Genomic DNA, 19,891 nt, shown 5'->3' on the forward strand with positions numbered 1-19,891 from the left:
TACACATGGATGGACCTGCCTCCTCACAGCTGTGTACACACAGTAGGACCTTATCTGCCCTCTCAGTCTTGTCTCTTCATGGCCTTGTATACACGGATGGACCTGCCTCGTCACAGCTTTGTACACACAGTAGGACCTTATCTGTCCTCTCAGTCTTGCCTCTTCATGGCCTTGTATACACAGATGGACCTGCCTCCTCACAGCTTTGTACACACAGTAGGACCTTATCTGTCCTCTCAAGTTTGTCTGCTCATGGCCTTTCACACACGGAAGGGCCTGTGCCTTCCGGGCCTTGTACATATGGTGGGCTGTTCCCTCGAAGCCTCGAGTACACGCAGGCTATCTCTGCAGATCCTGGCCTCTGAGGGCTAGGGCAGGAGCAAAGAGGAGCATCTGAGTCAGAACTGAGGCCTCATTAACTCTGTATGACTGTTTATGTTCCACACCCAAGGGAATTGGCCTCAAGGGCCTACTGCCTAAACCAAACAGGACAGCCTCCCCAGGGAACCCCCGGACTGCAGGCTGGGCTCTGGGGATCTGGGTTGGGGCAGAACAACTCTTCCCATCCCATTCCTAGTACAGGAGGTGCTTACCCCCATCTCACCATGGGACTCCAGGCTTCCCTGGGCTCCCCTGACCAAGGCTCACGCCCTCATGTCTCCTCAGAACAACCGTTGCTTCAAGAGAATCTATTCAGGCAGAGAAAATGGTAGTGAGGGAACCCCTCAGCCAAGGGGGTCATGATGGCAGCAGTGGAGACCTACTGACTATTAAAACAAGGCAAGAATCCTACCAGGGGGCTGCGGTCACACTCTGTTGTGTCCCTCAGGGCAGCCTGAGGTGGACTCCGCAGTATCCCTTGGCTGAGGAGCCCTGTCCTGCTAAGGGCCATATGCTGTATTTGCAGCAAAATCTTTTTAAGATCCAGTTTTTCCCTCGTGAGGAAACACACTGCCCTGGGCAAGTCCAGGCAAGTTAAACTGGGAGACACAGTATCTGAGGAGTGTGTCACGCTACAAAAAGAGCACACTCTATATATACTCCCTGTTGTAGGCCACAAGCAGAAAATTCACAAATCCAAACCGTGGTTGTGGGATTGCTAAATGTCCTAAATTCTGATGCTCTACTGTCAGCTTTTTTTTTTTCTTCCTCTGTGTTAAAGATGAAAAAAGAAGCAAGTAAATAAAAAAGAAGAGAACTCCATGGTGGTTGCCTTCACCTGTGGAGGAAAAGAGTGGCTGGGCTGCCTCAGAGCCAGAGAGAGAGAGTCGCATCCTGAATGGGCTGATGAGTCCAAATCTCAGGCAGTCTGACAGACAGGAGGCAGGATGGACCCACGGGTCTGGATTCAAGTTGCTGTGCAACTATGGGCAAGCTATTTGGCCTCTCTGAACTCTAGTTTCCATACTAGCTAAATGACAACATATCAGCCCGGCCTGATAAGTTACAAACTTCAGTGACTGTATTCAGTTAAATGAACCAACACCCACATCTGTCTGAACAGGCCAAGGTAAAGTAAGGGTTAGAATCCAGGACTTCCAGCTGATGTTACTAGCTGGAAGTATTCCCCCTAACAGCTTATGATTCTCTGTCACTTTGCAAGGATGGACAGCAAGGTTTAACAACTCTCACCAAATTGCACCTCCAGGAGCCATCATTAAATCAACTTGCTATACCAAGAGACCACTGCCACCTGGTGGCTGCATACCCAGAACATCCAGAGCCAACTGCCCCAGGGAGACCACACCAGCATCTCACACAAGCTTATATGGAGGGAATGAGGGTCACCACCCACCTCTTGGAGGGAGGGACAAGGCCTGGCAAAGCCACTGCCATCCTCTAACAACTCTGGCTTAGTTTTCCCGGGTGCTTTTAAAGAAAGTTATCACTCACTGAATTTAGCGATCATAAATATGGCAGGCACCATCAGAATTGAGACCCAGGCCCTTATAAGAACGACTGGAAACCCAAGGACATCCTCCTTAGTTCTGAATTTATTTTGTGAATCCCACACATAATCCTAGACTTGAATTCTGAGATAATCTTTCCACCAAAGTCTCTTGGAAGCCTCCAACTGGTGGCAGGCCTCCTGCCTCAGACTCCTAAGTATTAGAAACGTAGGCATGTGCCGCCAAGCTCAACTTGAAACTCCATTTTACACCACTTCATAAGCAGTCTCCCTCAGAGGTGTGCCTGGAGTGCAGGTGGAGGAAATATTCACCTCAAAAGGTTGATGGTGAGTCAGGACCCCCTAAACCCTCCTGGGCCTTCGCAGGTTGCAGGAAGCTGAGCTGCTCGCTGAGCGACCTTTCCTGGACTAAGCCTGGCACAGAGAGGAACGAGCTTTGCAGAGGCACGGCTCCGGTGAAATGGCGAGCAGAAATCTTGCCCTGCTGCCAGTACACAGTAGGTGCTCCATAAATGCAGTCTCGCTCTCATGATTCATGCTTAGCTCAGACTTGGCACCAGGGGCAGAGAGCAAGAAGATGAACAGATAACGGGAGGAGAGGACCATCTCTCAGGGGCAGTCACGTGATCTGCTGGGCACTCCTTCACTCTATCGCACGCCGCCAGCTTCCAAGGCCCTTCAGGCCACCATGAAGACACCCCGTGACATGGTCCACATCTACAATGGTGAGTGTTGGACCACAGCTCAGAAGGCAGAGGAGGGAGACGAGAGATAACCTAGTATGCACTATCCACGCCCTCTGACCTGGTTCCATCACCTAGGCCACTGAACACAAGGGGACTGGGTCTCCCAGGGGCTTTTCTCATCAGGAAAGCTGGCCCAGGACTGAGAAGTGACAGCAGCAGTCTGCCACCTCAAAGTGCCAGGAGCCTGAAACTTCCACAGGAGTGAGGACGGGGGTGAAGCTGGAGAGCCAGCCCACCAAAGGGATCAAGGTTGGTGAACATGAGCCCGGGTTTTCAACCTCTGCTCAATCTCCACTCTGCACAGGGCCCAAAGCCTCTTGTTCAAGGAACCTTCTGGAACCCAGAGTCCAGCCTCCCTGGACCCCAGGTCTGCCCTCCCTCTGATGAAAGCAGGTCAAAGACCCTCCTGGGCGCAAGGGAGCAGTTGGATGGCTCCAAGCTGAGCAGTCACCATCAGGGACCCGCTTCTGTCGCAAGGCACAGCATTTGGGGAGGGGGCAGATGCTTCCAGCAAGAGCAGTGACCCCTCACTGAGCCACCCAAGAGGCAACGTTCCCCATCTCCAGGTCTGTGTCCTGCCTGGTTCTCAGCCAACACTCTGTAAGGCCCAAGCAGCCACTGCAAAGGCACCAGTACGGGCCTGACTTACCTTCCACTGCAGAGAATGGAACCACTGATCTCGCAGGTAGCTGTTGGCAGCCTGTAACAAGAAGAACAGGAGAGTGGCAGGTCATCGTTTTCTGGGATGTCTCAAACCATTTTATTGGCCTCCACACAAGCCCCTAACCACTGCCATCTGCTCCGAGGCCCTGGTTTGCCTCCTGAAAAACTGTACACTGAACCCTGAGAACAAAATCAGAATAGAAGACATGGCTTCCAGTATGGGATAGTTTTGCTGGGTACAAGAGTCGCCAGCCTGCGGGCTGGAGCACTTTCCCTGTGTTTATGCATACTGATTGACCTTGGATGGTGAGAACTGGCCACTGATGACATAGCTAAAGCAGACCGGTGCCTCTGTTCTGTCAGCAGGAGGGTCAATCAGACTGAAGTAGGGAGATGGTCAAAGTCATAGACTCCAAGGAGAATCCAGAATCTAAGCAAGGAGACAGACTCCCTCCTGGGCCTCAGAAGCAGAGCCCTGGCCACCCCTGATACTGGCATGTGGCACTTCTGATCCCAGTAGGCAACTTCAGAAGATCCAACGGATCTTGGGATGAGAGTCAAGTCCAGCCCACCCTGGGCTCCACCATCACCATCTCCATATGGACCTGGGGCCTAGATGTTCTCAATGTTGTCCATGGTCTCGTTCCCAGCTCCTCCTACCCACAGTACAAGCACACACGGCTTGTAACTTGGTCAGTAAGCACGAGTAATGTGACATGAGAGGGGAGAAGCTTTGCTTTTGAGAGCCAGTGCACGACTTAGCCCTGTCCCCATGCAGTAGCAGCAGAAATACCTCAGATGCGTGCTCCAGAACAGACACCCAGCAGCCTCAGGGAAATGGGCAGTGTGCACTGGGTAAGTGGGCAGACAGATGGGTAGGTGGGGAAACGGGTACATGGATGTATGGAGGGGCAAGTGGTTAGGTGCATTCATGGATGGAAGGATGGGACGGACAGACGCGTGGAGTGGTAGGTGGGTGAAAGGGTAAGTGTGCGTGCAGATGGATAGATGGGCCAATGTGTGGCTGAGTAGGTGAGTGTGTAGAATGACAGATGAAGTAGGTTAAGTAGACGGAGGGTGGGTGGGTGGGTACGTAGATTGATGGATGAGCTAGATATGTTGACAGATATAAGTGGACAGGTGCATTCACAGATGGATGCGCAAGCACGGGAGAGGAGAAAGGAGAGAGAAGTAAACATGAGGATCGGTGGAACATCCATATACCCATTTCATGGAACTTCAAAGAACCCTCTTCATCGCCATGCTTTTGCTGAGTCTCCAAAAACAAGCATGGCGGTATGTCCCTGAACACCTGTGTCCCAGGCTTGGACTGTCTTTTGATTCCGTGGTAACCAAGGAGACAAGTACTGTGGTCCAGTTACAGGTGAAGAAATGAGGCCCAGAAGCTTCCCATTGCTCAGTGAGCTTGGCTAGCAGAGCAGACTGGGATCATATCTCAGGCCCATCTCTCTCCTAGGCTGCTTGCCCCAGTACCTCCTAGGGAGCAGGCAAACAGTGTGCCTGGCTCTTGTGGGTTTGTGCCGTGGCTCTGGGAGCTGCTTTTCCCTTGATAGTCAATGAAGAACATGGCACCTATTCCCAGTACCGAGTGGCCAACATGGAAGGCAGAGGGGGCCAGGCAGTGTGTGACAAAGATGAGATTTCTTTCAGCAGAGGAGGACACTCTGAGTCCCAGTACAGGCCTCCCCAAGTGGTTTCTAGCACAGGGGACGTTGGTCTGGCTGTGCTGCAGCCAGAAGGAGCATCTGTCTATGAAGTTCCATTGCAGCCAGAGTGGCAGCAGAGAGGAGCCAGGACAACCCAGATCCCAGGGTACACTAGGTACAGTGTACCTTGAGGGTGACTTGGAGGAGAATCTCCAGGAACCTCAGAGAGAGCTCACAGCCCACCTTGCCCCCATGACTCTAGGCTTGCTCTGGTGGCTCTCTGCCTGTGCCTGGTGATAATCTTCCCACAGGGCTGGCTCCAGGCAAGCCTGCCCAACTTCCTCTGCAGAGGTTGCCAAGTTCTAGCTCATTGTTGCATTGTCCGTGAGGTGAGAAAAACAGCCCAGAGCCTGCAGGGACTGTTCCCAAGTTCAGCTTCCTGGACCAATCTCCAGGAAAAACAGCAAAGAGCGGCCGGGAAAGCTCTCTTTCATTCTCCCTCTCTCCCTTCCAGTAAGCAAGGAACCCATCCAGCCCCTGTCCCTCCCAGCTACTGGTGTGTGGAGTAAACAGTTTTCCATTGCCCATGGGACTTTCAAGACTGGCAATGGGGGGGGGTCCACTTTCCCTCCTAAACTCAAGCCACCTTGGGTTCTGTCTGCTCTTCCTTAAGGGAGGACCCTCTGCCTCAAGCATATCAGTACTGCATGGTTCCTCGGTGCTCAGCACTTCACCTGAAGCCACCAGCAATGTGACCCACATAAGGCATACACTGTGTAGGTACTTAGAAGCTGGCCTCCTCACAATGGTGCTGACAAGAAGGTGGTAAGAGAGAAACAGGATTAGCAGGCCTCTGCTGTTGCTGGGTCTGCTAACACATGCCCTAGAGAGCTCACACTGAAATCACCAGGTTCCCAGGAGCACTCACTGGCTCCTGTGCTGAGCATCTGCTGAAGAACTGCACCATGGTACCTAGTAAGGGGATGTGTGGGAAGGTCTACTCAGCCTTCCTGGAACCCCCAGCTCAGGTCCCAGGGGCTGGATTTCCAGGAAGATACACTATTGATAAGAAAGGCAGAATGGGAAAGGCAGTCCCTCGAAGGACACTAGGACCGGAGGAGGAATTCAGGAGGATGATACAGAGGAAGAGGGAGATGCTCTGAGGCCGAGGAGACATTAGAGGAAAAGAGAGACACAGCGAAGGCTGGAGAGGGAGGGAGGAAGAGAAGAGCAGAGAGAAAGGCAGAGAAGGAAACAGAAGGGAGACAAAGGTAGAGAGACAGAAAGACAGACACAGAGGTAGACGAAGATGCTGGGAGGAGGGAGATGGAGGGCTAGACAGCACAGATACAGCAGAGCCCGACACTTGGTATGGCTCGGCGCCCAGAAAGAACATTTCTCAACCAATAGCATCAATTAAACCCAAGCTCACGCCACCACAGGAGCTGGTGGCTGCCGTGCCCAGATTCGGCTCAAAACACTCCAGGACTTCTGCTATCCTGCCACAGGCCCTTGGCACTTCTACTGGGCTACGACCCCTGGGCGGTGACCCTTCGGCCTACCTGGCTACTTCCAGATCCCTTTCCTCCCCAGGACCAGGAAGATCTATCCTCAGTCATTGAGGCCACTCTTGGTGACACCTGGGCTCTGGGTCCTAACATAGTATGTCACTCAAGAATGAAGACAAAGCCATCCGTCACACATAACATGTGAACCAGAATGCCCAGCAGAGGCCCTAACCAGCGCTTCTGTCACCCCCTGGGGAATAGAGAAGTCATACACAATTATGGAGTCAAGGGACAGGCAGGGACAGGTGGCCAATCTAGTCTGCCTCCCTTGGCCTACTGGGAATGCAGGCTGGAGAGAGACCCATGCATGGGTGGGCAGGGGCAGGGCTACACCCACCTAGCTCTCTGGAGGGAGATTGCGCTGCTTCCCTGAGTTGGGTTCCGGATTGCAGCAGTAGCTGCAGGGGCCTCTTCTCTTTTCTTCTTCTCTCCTCCTCTGCTGCTCCTGCCTCTGACTGAGCAGCCACCAAGCAGGGGCGGCAAGCTTGGAGGACGCTGGGGCAGCCTGGCTCGTCAGCCCACAGGGGGAGCTCTGACGCGTCACTCAGCCCACTGCAGCTGGGAGAGTCATCACTGCCGCCAGGCAGGGCCATGTCCAGGTTAAAGGAACATGCCCAGAGACGGCCAGCATGCCTTTGCATCTCTGACCCAGGGTGATGCTCTAGCCTTCCTTGGAGGGCAAGGTTGCCCTCTCTAGCCCCCCAAAACAAAAGACTCCCCTGCCAGTGAGTGGGGACCACTATCAACAGAGGAACCAGGACTCCCTGACTTTCTCACACGCCCAGCCTTCTGCCCCTTAGTACCTGATCTGTCTAGTGTCCCCTCTGTCCCGTAAGAGCTTTCTATGGCTCCCTCATGTCCTGAGTATATATAGTCAGAGGTTGACAAGACCGTGTCATCCAGACACAGCCATGCCATCAACTCCACGGGCAACTGCAGCAGAGAGCTACCTCCCCACACCAATACTAGATGTGCCCCCTGTAAGGCACCCTACTCATCCCTCTGGACCCCATGCCAATGCATCCCTAGGGCCCGGCTGCCTCCGGGGGCCTGGACCAATGAGTCACCCTGCTCTCCCTTCCAGTCCTCTGGGACACACCTGAGTTGCAGCTTCAGTAATCATGTGTTTACAGCTTGGTCTCCCGAGAGGCTGACAGTGAGGATGAGGATGGGGCTGCAGGGCCCAGGTCTGAAGCTACTTAATTCAGCAGTAACGACATTCCAGAGGGCTGCCCTGCTGCCCTTCCGCAGTCCTCCTCATCTTGGCTATTGCTGCTCATAGGGCCACCCAGCCCCACAGGGTCTGGCATTGCCCAGCCTTGCACGGACCCAGTACTACAGACATCACAGCTGGGCAAGAGGGACAGAAGGGAGGCAGAGAGGCACGGCAGAGGCTGAGCATGTTTTCCCCCATCCCTCACTAAAAACAAGGGGGGAAAGAAGGAATTGGGGAGCTCTGCTGGCCAGAGGGGACATGATGAGGAATTGGGGGTGGTCATTGGGCCAGGCCCCGGGAGGCAGGCACAGAGGGCACCGTTTGGTGGCTGAGTTAAAAAATGAGCTATGACAGGCGTGGCTTCCAGTATCCTCCAAGAGAAAACAGTACGGATAGGGATGTGTTATACAACGTCCCTTGCACTGCTGTGGCAGCTGGCTTCTAGCTACTGCTTCGCCTTTCCAGGGATGCGGTATGAGAAGAGCCATAAGCTGTTATTGTCAAAGGTGTAGAATAGAGCACACTCCCAACAGGAGTAGGAGCAGCAGGGCCAACCTGATTCTTCCGTGAAGTTTCAATGGAAGGAAAGGCACCCTTACTTTAAAAAAAAAAATTAGAAATTCTAAGCAGTGCCTTAGGGTGGCCACATACCCTTTCCCACCACACACTGACAATGTATCTCCCCATGATGCCAACACAGAGGGAGGGGCAAAGACTAAGTATGGATAACATCGTCCGTCATCTGCCCCTGGATTCAGCTATTCTTGCAGTCCTCTCCTGGACTTCTCAGCAATTTCAATAGCATGTCATTCCTATTCAACTTGTCTGAATGATGCTTGTGTCATTTCTAACCCATGTCCTTACAGACACACAGAGTCAGTATTTCCATTGTTTGCAAAAAAAAAAGTACAAAAAACCAAACCAAAACCAAACAAACACAACAACAAAAACTTAAGCCAACAAAACAAGATACAGGACACACCCTCACTTGAGTCCAGAAAGAGAAGATTTGTAAGAAGGTACACTTCTAGTAACTTCTGAGGCCCGACAACTGGCCTATGGCATGGGCCTGGGTTTCCCCATATGTAAAATGAAGACTAGAGAATTCATTTTTCAGCCTCAGGAGGAACTGGCAAGCTCCTAAAAGTAGGCATCATGCAGCAAGTACTTAATCCACACACAGCCCTCTTCCTGCCTTCCTGAGGAGCCCTTTATACCTTTGTGATGTTCTGAGTTGACAAAAGCTAACATCTACAGAGGGAGCAGGGGAGGGGGAGGGGAGGAAGGAGAGGGAGAAGCTGCTAGCTCGTGGTTACTCATCCTACCTGCAGCAGGACGGTCCCCCCAGGGATCGTGAGCTGTAAACAGTACTTCGGGGCATTCTCCCAGGACAGCGGCTGAACATCTTCAATGGCGCTGTAGGAGACGGAGTTTTCCATGTACCCGGACGGCTGTAGCAAAAAGAGAGAAAGAGAGAAACATACCCAGGTTACAAAGGCTGGCACGGCCCCCACCTCAGAAACCAATGCTGGTGATGAGCAGACAGTATAAGCACAGAAATTTGGCTGCGAAGAACTCTGGCCCTCCAGAGTTCCTGGCTGGCAGCATTCCACCGTGTGGAAAGCCTGTGAAGAAAATTCATCCCACATCTAGGAATAAAAAATGAAGAACAGGCAAGGGAACCCTGAGGGCAAGGGTGAAGGGTCATCTCCTGGTGGTCACAGAGCTCAGCTGGGGGCCCAACTCAGGGTCGAGCTAGAATCTCAGCATCCCTCCCCAGCACAGCATCCTTCAATGGCCCTCATGCCAATGGAGGGTCACTCCCCATAGCAGCCCACTGATAGGACCTCTAACCCATCCTGCTCCTTCCTTACCCCCAAAGCTCATACAGTGTATGCTGTCTTTCTTCAGTGCCTGGTCCACCACATAGGCCAATAGCATGTATTTGGAAAACCCATGAGAAAGGCAACCATGGTTAAGTGCTGGGAGAAGGCAAGAGAAGCCTAAAGCTATCCATACTGCTCGCCTTTAAGAGAGTCCCACTCTCTCAGAGAAGCATGGGGTGGGGGGCAGCATGGGACAACAACCGGGGTCTTCAACACTTTGCCTCCAAGACTTCGAGAGCTCAGGAGAGTCAGAAGAAAAGAAAACCAAGCTAAGACATTTAACAGCAACCTCCCTGAGACCCTTGCATGTGCATACGCTGCTACAGGAACTCCTTGAGTGGCATTTCTCGATGACTTTAGGGAGGAGGTGCACAGAGGATTTGTGGCCTTCCCATGGCCAAGACTGAACCTATCCATGGTAATACACTGAATCAGGAAGGCACAATTTAAAGTACATGGCCCAGATGAATGTCTTAGATACTTGGGCCTCTGATCGTTTCTTCTTTTCCAAGTGACACATGTGAAGGAAGGGAGAGCTGATGGCTAAATTGTCTCAGCTTCCCTGGTGCGAGCTGAGACTGGCTGATCAACTTAGGTTGGTTCAACAGATATCCACTGAGCTTCTAGTATATTCTGGGGGGGCGTGCTGGTTACTGCAAGACTGGAGTGTAGTGAGGTGGACAGACAACAAATAAGAAACATCCGAGAGTAAGCTGAGGTGGGGGAGCATTGAATGGGGGAATGAAAATGGGCAAAATGGGGCTAAGGGACCAGGGCGGAGGAGAGGCCACTGCATAAACTCAAGGCCAACGCAAAGGCAGAAACGGCAATACGGCTGAGGGAAGAGGGATGCGCACAGCTTAGGTAGCATGTACCACTTCTAGAAGGGCTGACATCTGGGGTCTGGCGACCATGTCCCCAAAGAGAAGGTGCTGCAGGAAAGTCTGACAGCATCAATGAAGCCTCCAGAACTGTGGAGGTGGAAGATGGCTTGTCCCGAGCCTTTCAAGTCAGTGAACTGTCCTTCAGCAAGACCTGCAGGCCACGGTGTGCCTCGTCAGTCTGTGGAGTAAGTACCTGTTCCCGCACTGTACACCCAGAATTACTCCCTGTCCCCCGTGCCCACCCCCGGCACTAGCCCAGGGACATGGCCCAGTGTTTGAATAACACAGTTCAGCCTTGCCCCTGGCTGGGGAGATGCTTAATTTCAAACATTTACTGCATGTACTGATGACAGTCCCGTCTCTCAGCTGGCTGTTATATACAACAGGGACATGGGCCTTTGCCATCATGTTCAGTGAGCCTAATTCTCAGGATGACTGTCATTTTAACAAATGAAGTACCAGCCCACAACACACCTGGGAAGGTGGCCCTTTATTATTAAGTTAAAGGCCCTCTCTAGAGGAAGCAGGGGCAGCTGCTCAGCCCTTTCTCTTCCAAAAGGCTAGTTAGCCCAACCACCCTCAGTACCACAGAAGCCAGGAAGAGGAGCTGCAGTGTTGGACCACAAAGATGCCGAATCCAAAACGCCCGTCCCTCAAGTCACCACAGGAGACCCACCACTGTGGCAAAGGGCATGGCAGGTAGGATCATGAAGGAACCGAACCACACAGACCCACAGCAGCAGAAAGGCCACAGGTGTTGATCTCCAAACGCCTCCTGAGAGGCCTCTGGCCTTAGCTCCTTGTCTGATGGACACAGCCAGTGCTCTACCTGTGCAGACCACCTCTGTTCACGGAGGTTGCCGTAGGCTCGCCTCCATTCTACAACACAGCCAGGCTGTCCAAAACGCAGCTTGGAGCAGAAGCTGGAAGCAAAGCTTTCTGGGAAAAGGCTGGGTATAAATAAGCACTCGATGTTTTTAAAAACCAGATTGATCGCTTTGCCACAGTCTGACTCAGCACTTGGCCCAAAGCAGTCGTCAGAGCCAGTTCCGAGTTCCTTACTGTGTGTCATTAAGACACTTACTGCACCTCTCTGAATCTGGCTCCTCTGATGATAATTTAATAAACAGAAAAGCAGAGAATATTTCAGGGCACCTAATTTGCCAAGGACTTACTTAGCTCAGCGTCTGGAACATACTGAGGAGATCAATATGATGACTATACTTTATCTCTGGCATCCTCCTCCCTAAACCCCAAAACCCAACTGAAGTTGGTCCCTCAAGATGCCTGCCTAAGCTGGGCATGCTGAGGCTCACCTGTCATTCCAGCATTCAGAAGGTGAAGGCCCGGGGACCGAGAATGTGAGGCCAGCCTGGGCTACCTAATAAACTCTACATCCAAAAACAAGAGGGCGCCCCCCATGCACCGAAGACAAGGAATACCTGAGCAAATAAAGTGTCCTGGCTGGAAGAGGGTTTGAGGGGACAGGATGAGGGATTCTACCATGAAATCTGGGAACACAAAGGGTCACTGGGTGGAAACTAAGATGACTGAACTGGACCTGGACCCCAACAGTAACACAGAAGCATTGGGTCCCCAAATCAGGGCCACACTTGCACACTGAGTGTAGAACACTAAGGACGGGCATAGTGGTGTGGCACAAGGACACTGTTTTCGTTTCTACATCCAAGGTCTCTCTGTGGTCACTGCACGTCAAGCTACGATGACAACAGCTTCTGCCCAGGGGGTCCCCACTGGGGCCGGAAATTTGAGGCTAAACAATGCAAACAGGTCATGTAGGAGCAGATATGTCACACCGCTGAGACAATGTTACCCACAGCAATGGTGACACAGTAGCCAGAATCAACAGCAGCCAATCAGAAAGGAGGACAACTGAGCCTTCCACCACCAAGGGAGAGGCAGCTCTCAGGCACAACTAAGAGATCATGGGTTTTCAGGAGTCAAGCCCACAGGGCAATGTTCCTGTTGCAGGGCACCCTAGAATCCACAGAACCCCAGGGATGGAATCAGATGGGTGGCTATCACATCCTGGTCTGTACTGAAGCAGATGGGAAACTCCAGGCTGCATGGGTGGGCAGGGCTGATGGGAGGCAGGACACACTTGCTGGGGTAATTGGAACCAGCTCACCCCAAGCAACTGTTCCTCCTGGTGGTTCCATCCATCAGCTCTCCTGGATCTGCACCCTAATGGGTAGATGTCACTACATGTAAATGACAGCTCACACTTGACTAACAAATGCAGCGTGGGAAGGTGAGGGACGGGATCTGAGCATGTGGATAAAATTAAATCAAGATCACTCAGGAACGGAGCCTGAAGGCACAAGCCCGTAAAACCAGTGAGTCTGGAGGCTAAGGCTAGAAAATCACAAAGACAAGACCTGCCAGGACTACAGGGTGAGTTCAGAGCTAGCCTAGGCAGATGAGACTGTCACAAAATAAAACTTAAGAGGGCCTGGCATGCAGCTCAGAGGGAGAGTGCTTGACTAGCACATGCGAAGCAGTAGGTCAACTCCCAATCTCTCTCTCTCTCTCTCTCTCTCTCTCTCTCTCTCTCTCTCTCTCTCTCTCTCTCTCTCTCATATTTCTTTCATTTTAATTTTTTCTGTGCATATGTAATTCTGCATCTGTGTATATGTAGTGTGTGTATGTGGGCATGTGCCATTCATTGCAAGTATGCAGAGGCCAGAAGACATCAGGTACCTGGCGACAAAGCTATCACTTTCTGCTTAACCCCTTCAAACGGGGGTCTCACCTAACCTGGAGCTGGCCTGCTTTGGCCTACATTGATTTGGTTACTGAGCTATGGGGACACACCTGTCCCTACTGAGACATTAAGTCACAAGTGTGCATTGCCATGCTTGGTTTCAATATAATGAAGGGGATCCAAACTCGGGCCCTCATGCTTGCAAAACAAGGGCTCTTACCCACTGAGCCTTTTCGCAAGCTCTCCTGATTATTTGTAATCATAATCTGTATTGCTCTTTATTTATCAATTGTGCACGAATGTATACACACACACACCACAGTTTATATGTGGCAATCAGAAGACAACTCGTAGGAGTCACTCCTCTCCTTCCACCCAGGGATCAAGCTCGGGTCATCAAGCTTGCCACCTTTACCCACGGAGTCATCTCGCCAGCCCCTAAACATAATTTTTGCTGAGTCCCAGTCAAAGAATTTGCTTGTGCTGTACCTATGAACATCTGCCCTGAGTTTCTTTCTGCTCCCACCTTTTCTATTGGAAAGAACTGCCATTCTGCTTTGCATGAGCAATAAACAACTCCGAAGTGAACATCCTTGTGAAGCCTGTTTTTCTAGCCTATATTTAGGGTTATTTCTTTAGGCCGGATTCCCAGAAATGGAATTACTGGGACAAAGGGTGAGTGCATGTTTTCCACTGTTGCCAAATTACTCTCATTAGAGAGATATTAAGGCGTCTTGGGAGCCCTAGCCAGGGATGAGGGGACTCATGGCCTTGACTGCTGGCTGCTTTGGTTGATGCTACTCTCAGCCACATTCTAGCCAGGTGGGTTTAGCACTGGAGTTTGTGGACTGAGCACCACGCTAGGTCCTCATGGCTGGGTGTTGAGGGCACAGACATCCGTCACCCAGGGTCCTGGCTCTTGGGGTGGAGCCTTCTGGGACACTGAGTTGTGCATTAGGGACACTTTTCTCTCGTGGGAGGGTGGTGGGGACAAGTCTGTGTTCTTCTGCTATGGGCTAGTTTGAGAGGGCCTGTGCTTCCCAGACAATGACGAAAACTGCCCTCTAGGAGTCTAGGATAAGCCTGGCTTAAAAACCTCCAAGACTTTCACTGAAACAGAGCAGGTGGCTGAAGATGCCTCAACAGGGTTCCCTGTCCGCTCCCCCATGTCTTCAGAGCTAATGTTCACATGACCTGTTTTTGTAGACTTCTCATCCAGTGAGGTGCTCAGAAATGGGGTGATCACCCAACAGCCTTCACCATTAACACCTTTCAGAAATCAGTTCTGCCAACCCCAGTCTATTGCTGGTTTCCATGGTGATGAAGAGAGCATGACTCACGAGTTTCCAACCCCCAGGATGAGGCTCCAGGCTGACTCAAGACATAAGTCCTAGTGAGGTGGGGGCTCCCGCACTCCAAAAGGAAAAGCCTATCTGGAAACTCCCTCTATCAACCACTGCAGACTGGAGCCGCTAAATGCTGGAGAAGCCTCATCTTGGCCCGGGTTGTAAGCAGAGGCCTGGCTGTCACTCAGGCAGCCGGCTGAGTGGGCTACAGCAGGAATGAGTGGAAGTTGTCTGAGTCATCACTCAGGGGAGGCCAGGATGCAGAGTAGGATCCAATGGCGCCATCATACTGGCAATAGGAAGCCTTGCTCTGGTCCCCAGGAGCAATGTCACATGGCATGACAGGGAGTCCCTTCCAGCCTAGGTGGCCAGGCAGCACTGATAAGGTCAAGGACAGTATTGCATCTGTGTTCTCAATGGTGGTTCTGCCAGAGGCCGAGAATAGAAAATTGGGCTTCAGTCTCCACCAAAAATGAGAGGAATCATATAGTCTTCACTTAATCAGGAGCCCTCTGAGATGCAGGGAACACTCATGATGCCAAGAAACCAACACCTTACTTATAGGGAACCCCACAAACATTAATGCTGCCACTTGCTGTTCCAGCCCCCATCACCCGACCATCACGTTCTGACTGTATGAATCTGCCTATTCAGGACGCTGCTACACTGGCTTACAGCTGAGGCCCTACCTTATCCTGTTTGTGTCTGAACAGTGCCCCACGACATGGACCGCCTACATGCTCTACCTGCTAACAGCCACTTGAACCTCCTATCTTTCCATTATTGTGAAACACCTCTGTCCTATTATCTTTCCAGTGGGGTGATAGGAAGATACCTACCTCACAGTCTCCACCAAGCCTGCCCCCACTCTATTAAGCCCTGTTCACAAAGCCCCACCCCATCAAATCCTCCCCTACAACAAGCCCCGTCCCCACTAAGCACAGTCCCTCATGTGCTCCAGCCTCACTCAACCACGATGCCATGCTATGGCAGGGGGCTGTAGTTGCCCTGAGGAAATCGAGTAAGACAGAGGTGATGACAGGTCACAGGCTCCCTGCTTCTCACCATGATTCAATTTTGCAACCACCGACATAGAAGCCTTCAGTCATGGGCAGTACCCGCCAACCTCAAGTGTGCATCATGCAAAATGAGGCTAAGGCCAATTAAGTTCAGAGGGTCTGGCCTCCCCTTGCTGTAAAGACTGCGGAGTCCCTGCACACCTACAACAGCGGCTGCACTAGAGTTGGGCCCCAGTTGCTTTAAAAAAAAAAAAAAAAAAAAAAAAAAAACCTCCTATAGCTGGGTCCAGAGGGCAGGGACATCACCCAGAGCTCCATGGGGACAGTTAGGAGGCATACAGGGGGCCCATTAATCAAGAAGCCAGCTCCAGCAGCTGCCCCCTTTTATGGCCAAATGCTTCAAGAAGTTTAGTAACAGAGCCAAGGCCAGATATTTCCACATCCAGAATCTTCCAAGTCTTCTCTGCGGGCATGGGAAGGGTGGGAATCTGGTCCCCAGGCCTGGCACTTGGCATCTCTCCCATCATGTGCCTTTGCCACTGGAACAGTTGGTGGATGCCTCAAAGACATCCCCAAGTCAGCACCATTCTACCCAGAGTCCACAGACATGTCTAAGAACCACAACAGTCAGGATGTGAGCTGCCAACAGGTACCACTGTTTCAAAGGACCCTGGGCATATAGTATGAACAGCAAAGTGAGCCTATCTCATGCATACTGGAATATTTTTGCACTTACACATTCTCGCCCAGCCACCACCAAGACATTCCCATCACCACAGAGGGCCGCATACATTCCCTGTCCCACCTGTCTGGGGGTGTCAGCAAGTCTGGGATCTTATCACTGTAGGCTAGCACAGTGTATTCTTGGGTTTCCTGCAAGGGGGAATAAGTCTGTATACGTGGTGGCCACATGGGTCCTTTCAGGATCTTAGGGTGCATCTGCTGCTGCCCTTGTCCATAGTTCGCTGTGTCTTGTTGAGGCTGAGCAATGTTCTCGGGCTACAAGGTCATGTCATGGATGCGTCTACAGATGTGGTTGGGGGGGGGGGCTGTGCTGTCAGCATTCATGCATAGGTTCCATGGATGACATCAGCACTCTTTTGAGTAAATACATAGGAATGTAAAAACCCTGGGTCTCAAGGTAAAGCACCTAAGCTTTTCAGGGAAGTCTGTAAAAGTGACTGGGCTGCCCTCTCCCAGGAACACGAACCTTGGGTAGCACAAGGACTCTGAAGTCTGGGAGATGGGAGTAGACAACGATGGGGCTCAACTATCTCCACACATGAAGTGCATCCTTCATGGGAGGAGGGGGCTTCTGGGATCAGTGACGAGGGCACTGCTCTGTGAGGTGTCCTGAGAACCTCAGAAAAGGTAGTAACGATCAGAGACTTCTCCAGGGACCTTGGGCAGCTGCTCATGTGGCAGAAAGGTGACCTTTCTTCTCCATACTCAAGACACAGGACCATCTACTCCAGGGTTGAGAGCCCAGAGTGGCAGGCCCAAGGAAGCCTCTTACCCTTTTTCCTCAATCACACATGTCAGCTCCCAAGTCCCACAGCAACATTAGGCTGTCTACTCAGCATCCATTAGTGCCTCAGATGTAAAGAACACAATATGCAAAGATATATACTCAATGATGGTGAAACTCAGCCATCAACAGCACAGTAAATTTGGAACCCTGCTCTGGGCACTCAGGAACCTGGGGGTGATCTTGATCTTGAACCCTTTCTCCATAGCAGGACCCTGGTAGGCCCTATACACTATTTCACATAAGCAGCAGAGCCTATGAGGAGGAAGGCAGGGGTGGGGGGAGGAACCCTTGTCCCCCTGGCCCCTACTTCCTGGCCACCACAAAGTCAACAGATTTGTTTTGCAGATGCTCCTACATGGCTCCACCTTGCCACAGGCCCAAGGAGACATGGCTATGTAACCAGGAACTGAAGTCTCCAAAAACACGGGCCCTTTCTCCTGTCCCAGCGAAAGAATGCTGACAGGAACAAGGGTGTCTGTGAGTTCGTGACCACAAAGCTGTTCTCTGGGCATCCACCAGCACTGGGTCCCATTGAGATGTGCTAAGGCCCTCAGCCCTATCTCCATCCAGCAAACTCCCTTCTAAGGTCTAAACCCTGCCCTTGGCCATAAGCCTAAATTCAATGGAAGCATCATGTAAATTCTGCAGAAATTTCCCAGAGGATCAGTTTAGGGAAAACACTGGCCTCCAGGAGATGGGGGGGGGGGGTTTCTCCCAGAGCTATCCTCATCCGCTTGGGGAAGCAGAGATGCTGGGTTGACACAAATGTGAGATCTAAGCCCTCATCCTCCTCAGCATGCCAGAACGGCCCAGTGTGATTGTAGCCTGGTCACGGGCCCTCTGTCACAGAAGGGGTGGGGAAGTACCTTCCAGAAAGACAGTCAGGAAGAAAATGGGGTGGGGTGAGAGTGGGGGTGGGGAGAATACGAATAATATTCTAGTCCACGCTGAGGCTCTGGGAGGTGAGGGGGCTCCAGGGTTCCCCAAGAGTGGCAGCGCTAGGACTAGCATTCAGCAGTGCTGTGACCCCTCAATTCAGCCTGGGAACTGAGCAGACAAAGGTCATGCACTGTGCCCTCTGCTACTCCTCAATGTCCACGGCGTGTCCTCACCTGGTAGCAACTGACAAGGAAGACGCAGGGCAGGAGTCAGCCTATGCTCACACATGTCACCACGGCAGAACTGTCTTTCTACTTTGAATTTTTCAGTGCGTAGGCGGGTGGATGGCATGTATGTATGTGGGTATGTGTGGCTACCCAGAACAATCTCCGATGTTACTCCTGGGAGCCACCCACCTTGTTTTCTGAGACAGGATTCCTCGCTGGTTAGGAGCTCACCATGTAGGTAGGCAAGCTGGTTGGCCAGTGAGTCTGAGTCTCTCCCTTCCACTATGTGTGGCTGTTTACATGGGTTCTGGGGATTGAACTTGGGCCCTCCAACAATTTCCCTAACTGAGTCATCACTCTGGCACTTTAGTGGAATTTTATGCAAACATAAGGAAGGCCCTGGGCTATTTGAATGATGCCCAAAGATGTATGCTTTTTCTGGGTGTTACCAAGCTGTTATACTGCTCTAGATGAAGGACTATGAACACGGAACTTGAATAGAGCAGAGGGTATCAGCCTTGCTTTGTGGTTTTCCCTTTACAGAGCCTGCATGTACCAGGCACAGGCCAGGCTGAGGGGGTGCACTGGTGATCGAGGCCTGACCCCGTCCATAGGAAGTACATGAGGACTAGAAAGAACACAGGTGTTTAGGATTGCCTCAGTGCTTTCAGAACACAGAAACCACCGGTCACCTGTGCATATATGTATGTCTGCTGCAACACACATCAACATTCTAAACAGCAGCAGATCTTTTTGCCATTTTCTGCATCTGCTCCAACTGTAATGGTAACAAACACATACTTGCAAGGCAAAAATCCAACATGCCACCTTAGTTCTGCCTCTCCACGGCTGGGGCCTGGGCTGGACCAGGAGCTTCCATTTCCTCATCTGGGAACGGGAAATGGCATGAGAGGATGGGCAGAACAGCCACCGTGAGGCACAGGAGGACCGAGGGGCAAATGCATGCCTGGCACGCAGTGAGAGCTCATCCATCTCAATCTATGGTGGACGTGATGGCTCACGGCCCTGTTCCCACGGAATTCCCCATAGCATGGTGGCGACAGAGAGATAACTATGCAAAGCATGTGGGGCATTCAGTGATGGACAAATGCGAACACGAAAACGAATGAAGTGGACAAGAGGTGGGGGCAGGAATAGGACTTGCAGGCTCAAGAAGCAACTCGAGTTACTAGGAAAGGAGAAAGCCACGGGCTCCACCATGAGTGCTGGAGAAGATGGGGAACACTGTGGGCTGCTTAACTTCCTGTCCACTTGACACAAGCCAGAGTTCTCTGGGATGAGGGAACTTCAACGAAGGAATTGCCTCTATCAGACTGGCCTACAGACAAGTCTGTGGGGCATTTTCTTGATTAGTGATTGATGGGGGTGGGGGGAGGTTGGGGTTAGCATACCAGTAGGTGGTGCCATCCCTGGACAGGTGGCCCTAGGTTGTATAAGAGAGCAAGGTGAGCAAGCCACAGGGAGCAAGTCAGTAAGCAGCTCCCTTCCATGGCCTCTGCATCAGTTTGAGTTCCTGCCCTGACTTCCTCCAATGACAGGGTGTGACCTGAGAATCGTAAGCTGAAATAAACCCTTTCCCTCACGAGCTGCTTCTGGGTCACAGT

General features: G+C 51.8%; 1 protein-coding gene across 1 annotated transcript in view; it reads right to left on the bottom strand.

Moving 5' to 3' along the window:
- LOC101831493 (c-Maf inducing protein) overlaps nt 1–19,891 on the bottom strand; it is a 190,723-nt gene that overhangs the window by 65,472 nt on the left and 105,360 nt on the right. The window contains exons 2-3 of the mRNA XM_005073070.4: nt 9,095–9,220; nt 3,305–3,355 (exon numbers count right to left, since the gene is read on the bottom strand). Coding sequence (XP_005073127.1) covers nt 3,305–3,355; nt 9,095–9,220 — 177 coding nt within the window. The remainder of the gene's footprint in view (nt 1–3,304; nt 3,356–9,094; nt 9,221–19,891) is intronic.

This window comes from Mesocricetus auratus, unplaced genomic scaffold (genome assembly GCF_017639785.1).
Source record: "Mesocricetus auratus isolate SY011 unplaced genomic scaffold, BCM_Maur_2.0 Super-Scaffold_6723, whole genome shotgun sequence".
NCBI classification, from domain to species: Eukaryota; Metazoa; Chordata; class Mammalia; order Rodentia; family Cricetidae; genus Mesocricetus; species Mesocricetus auratus.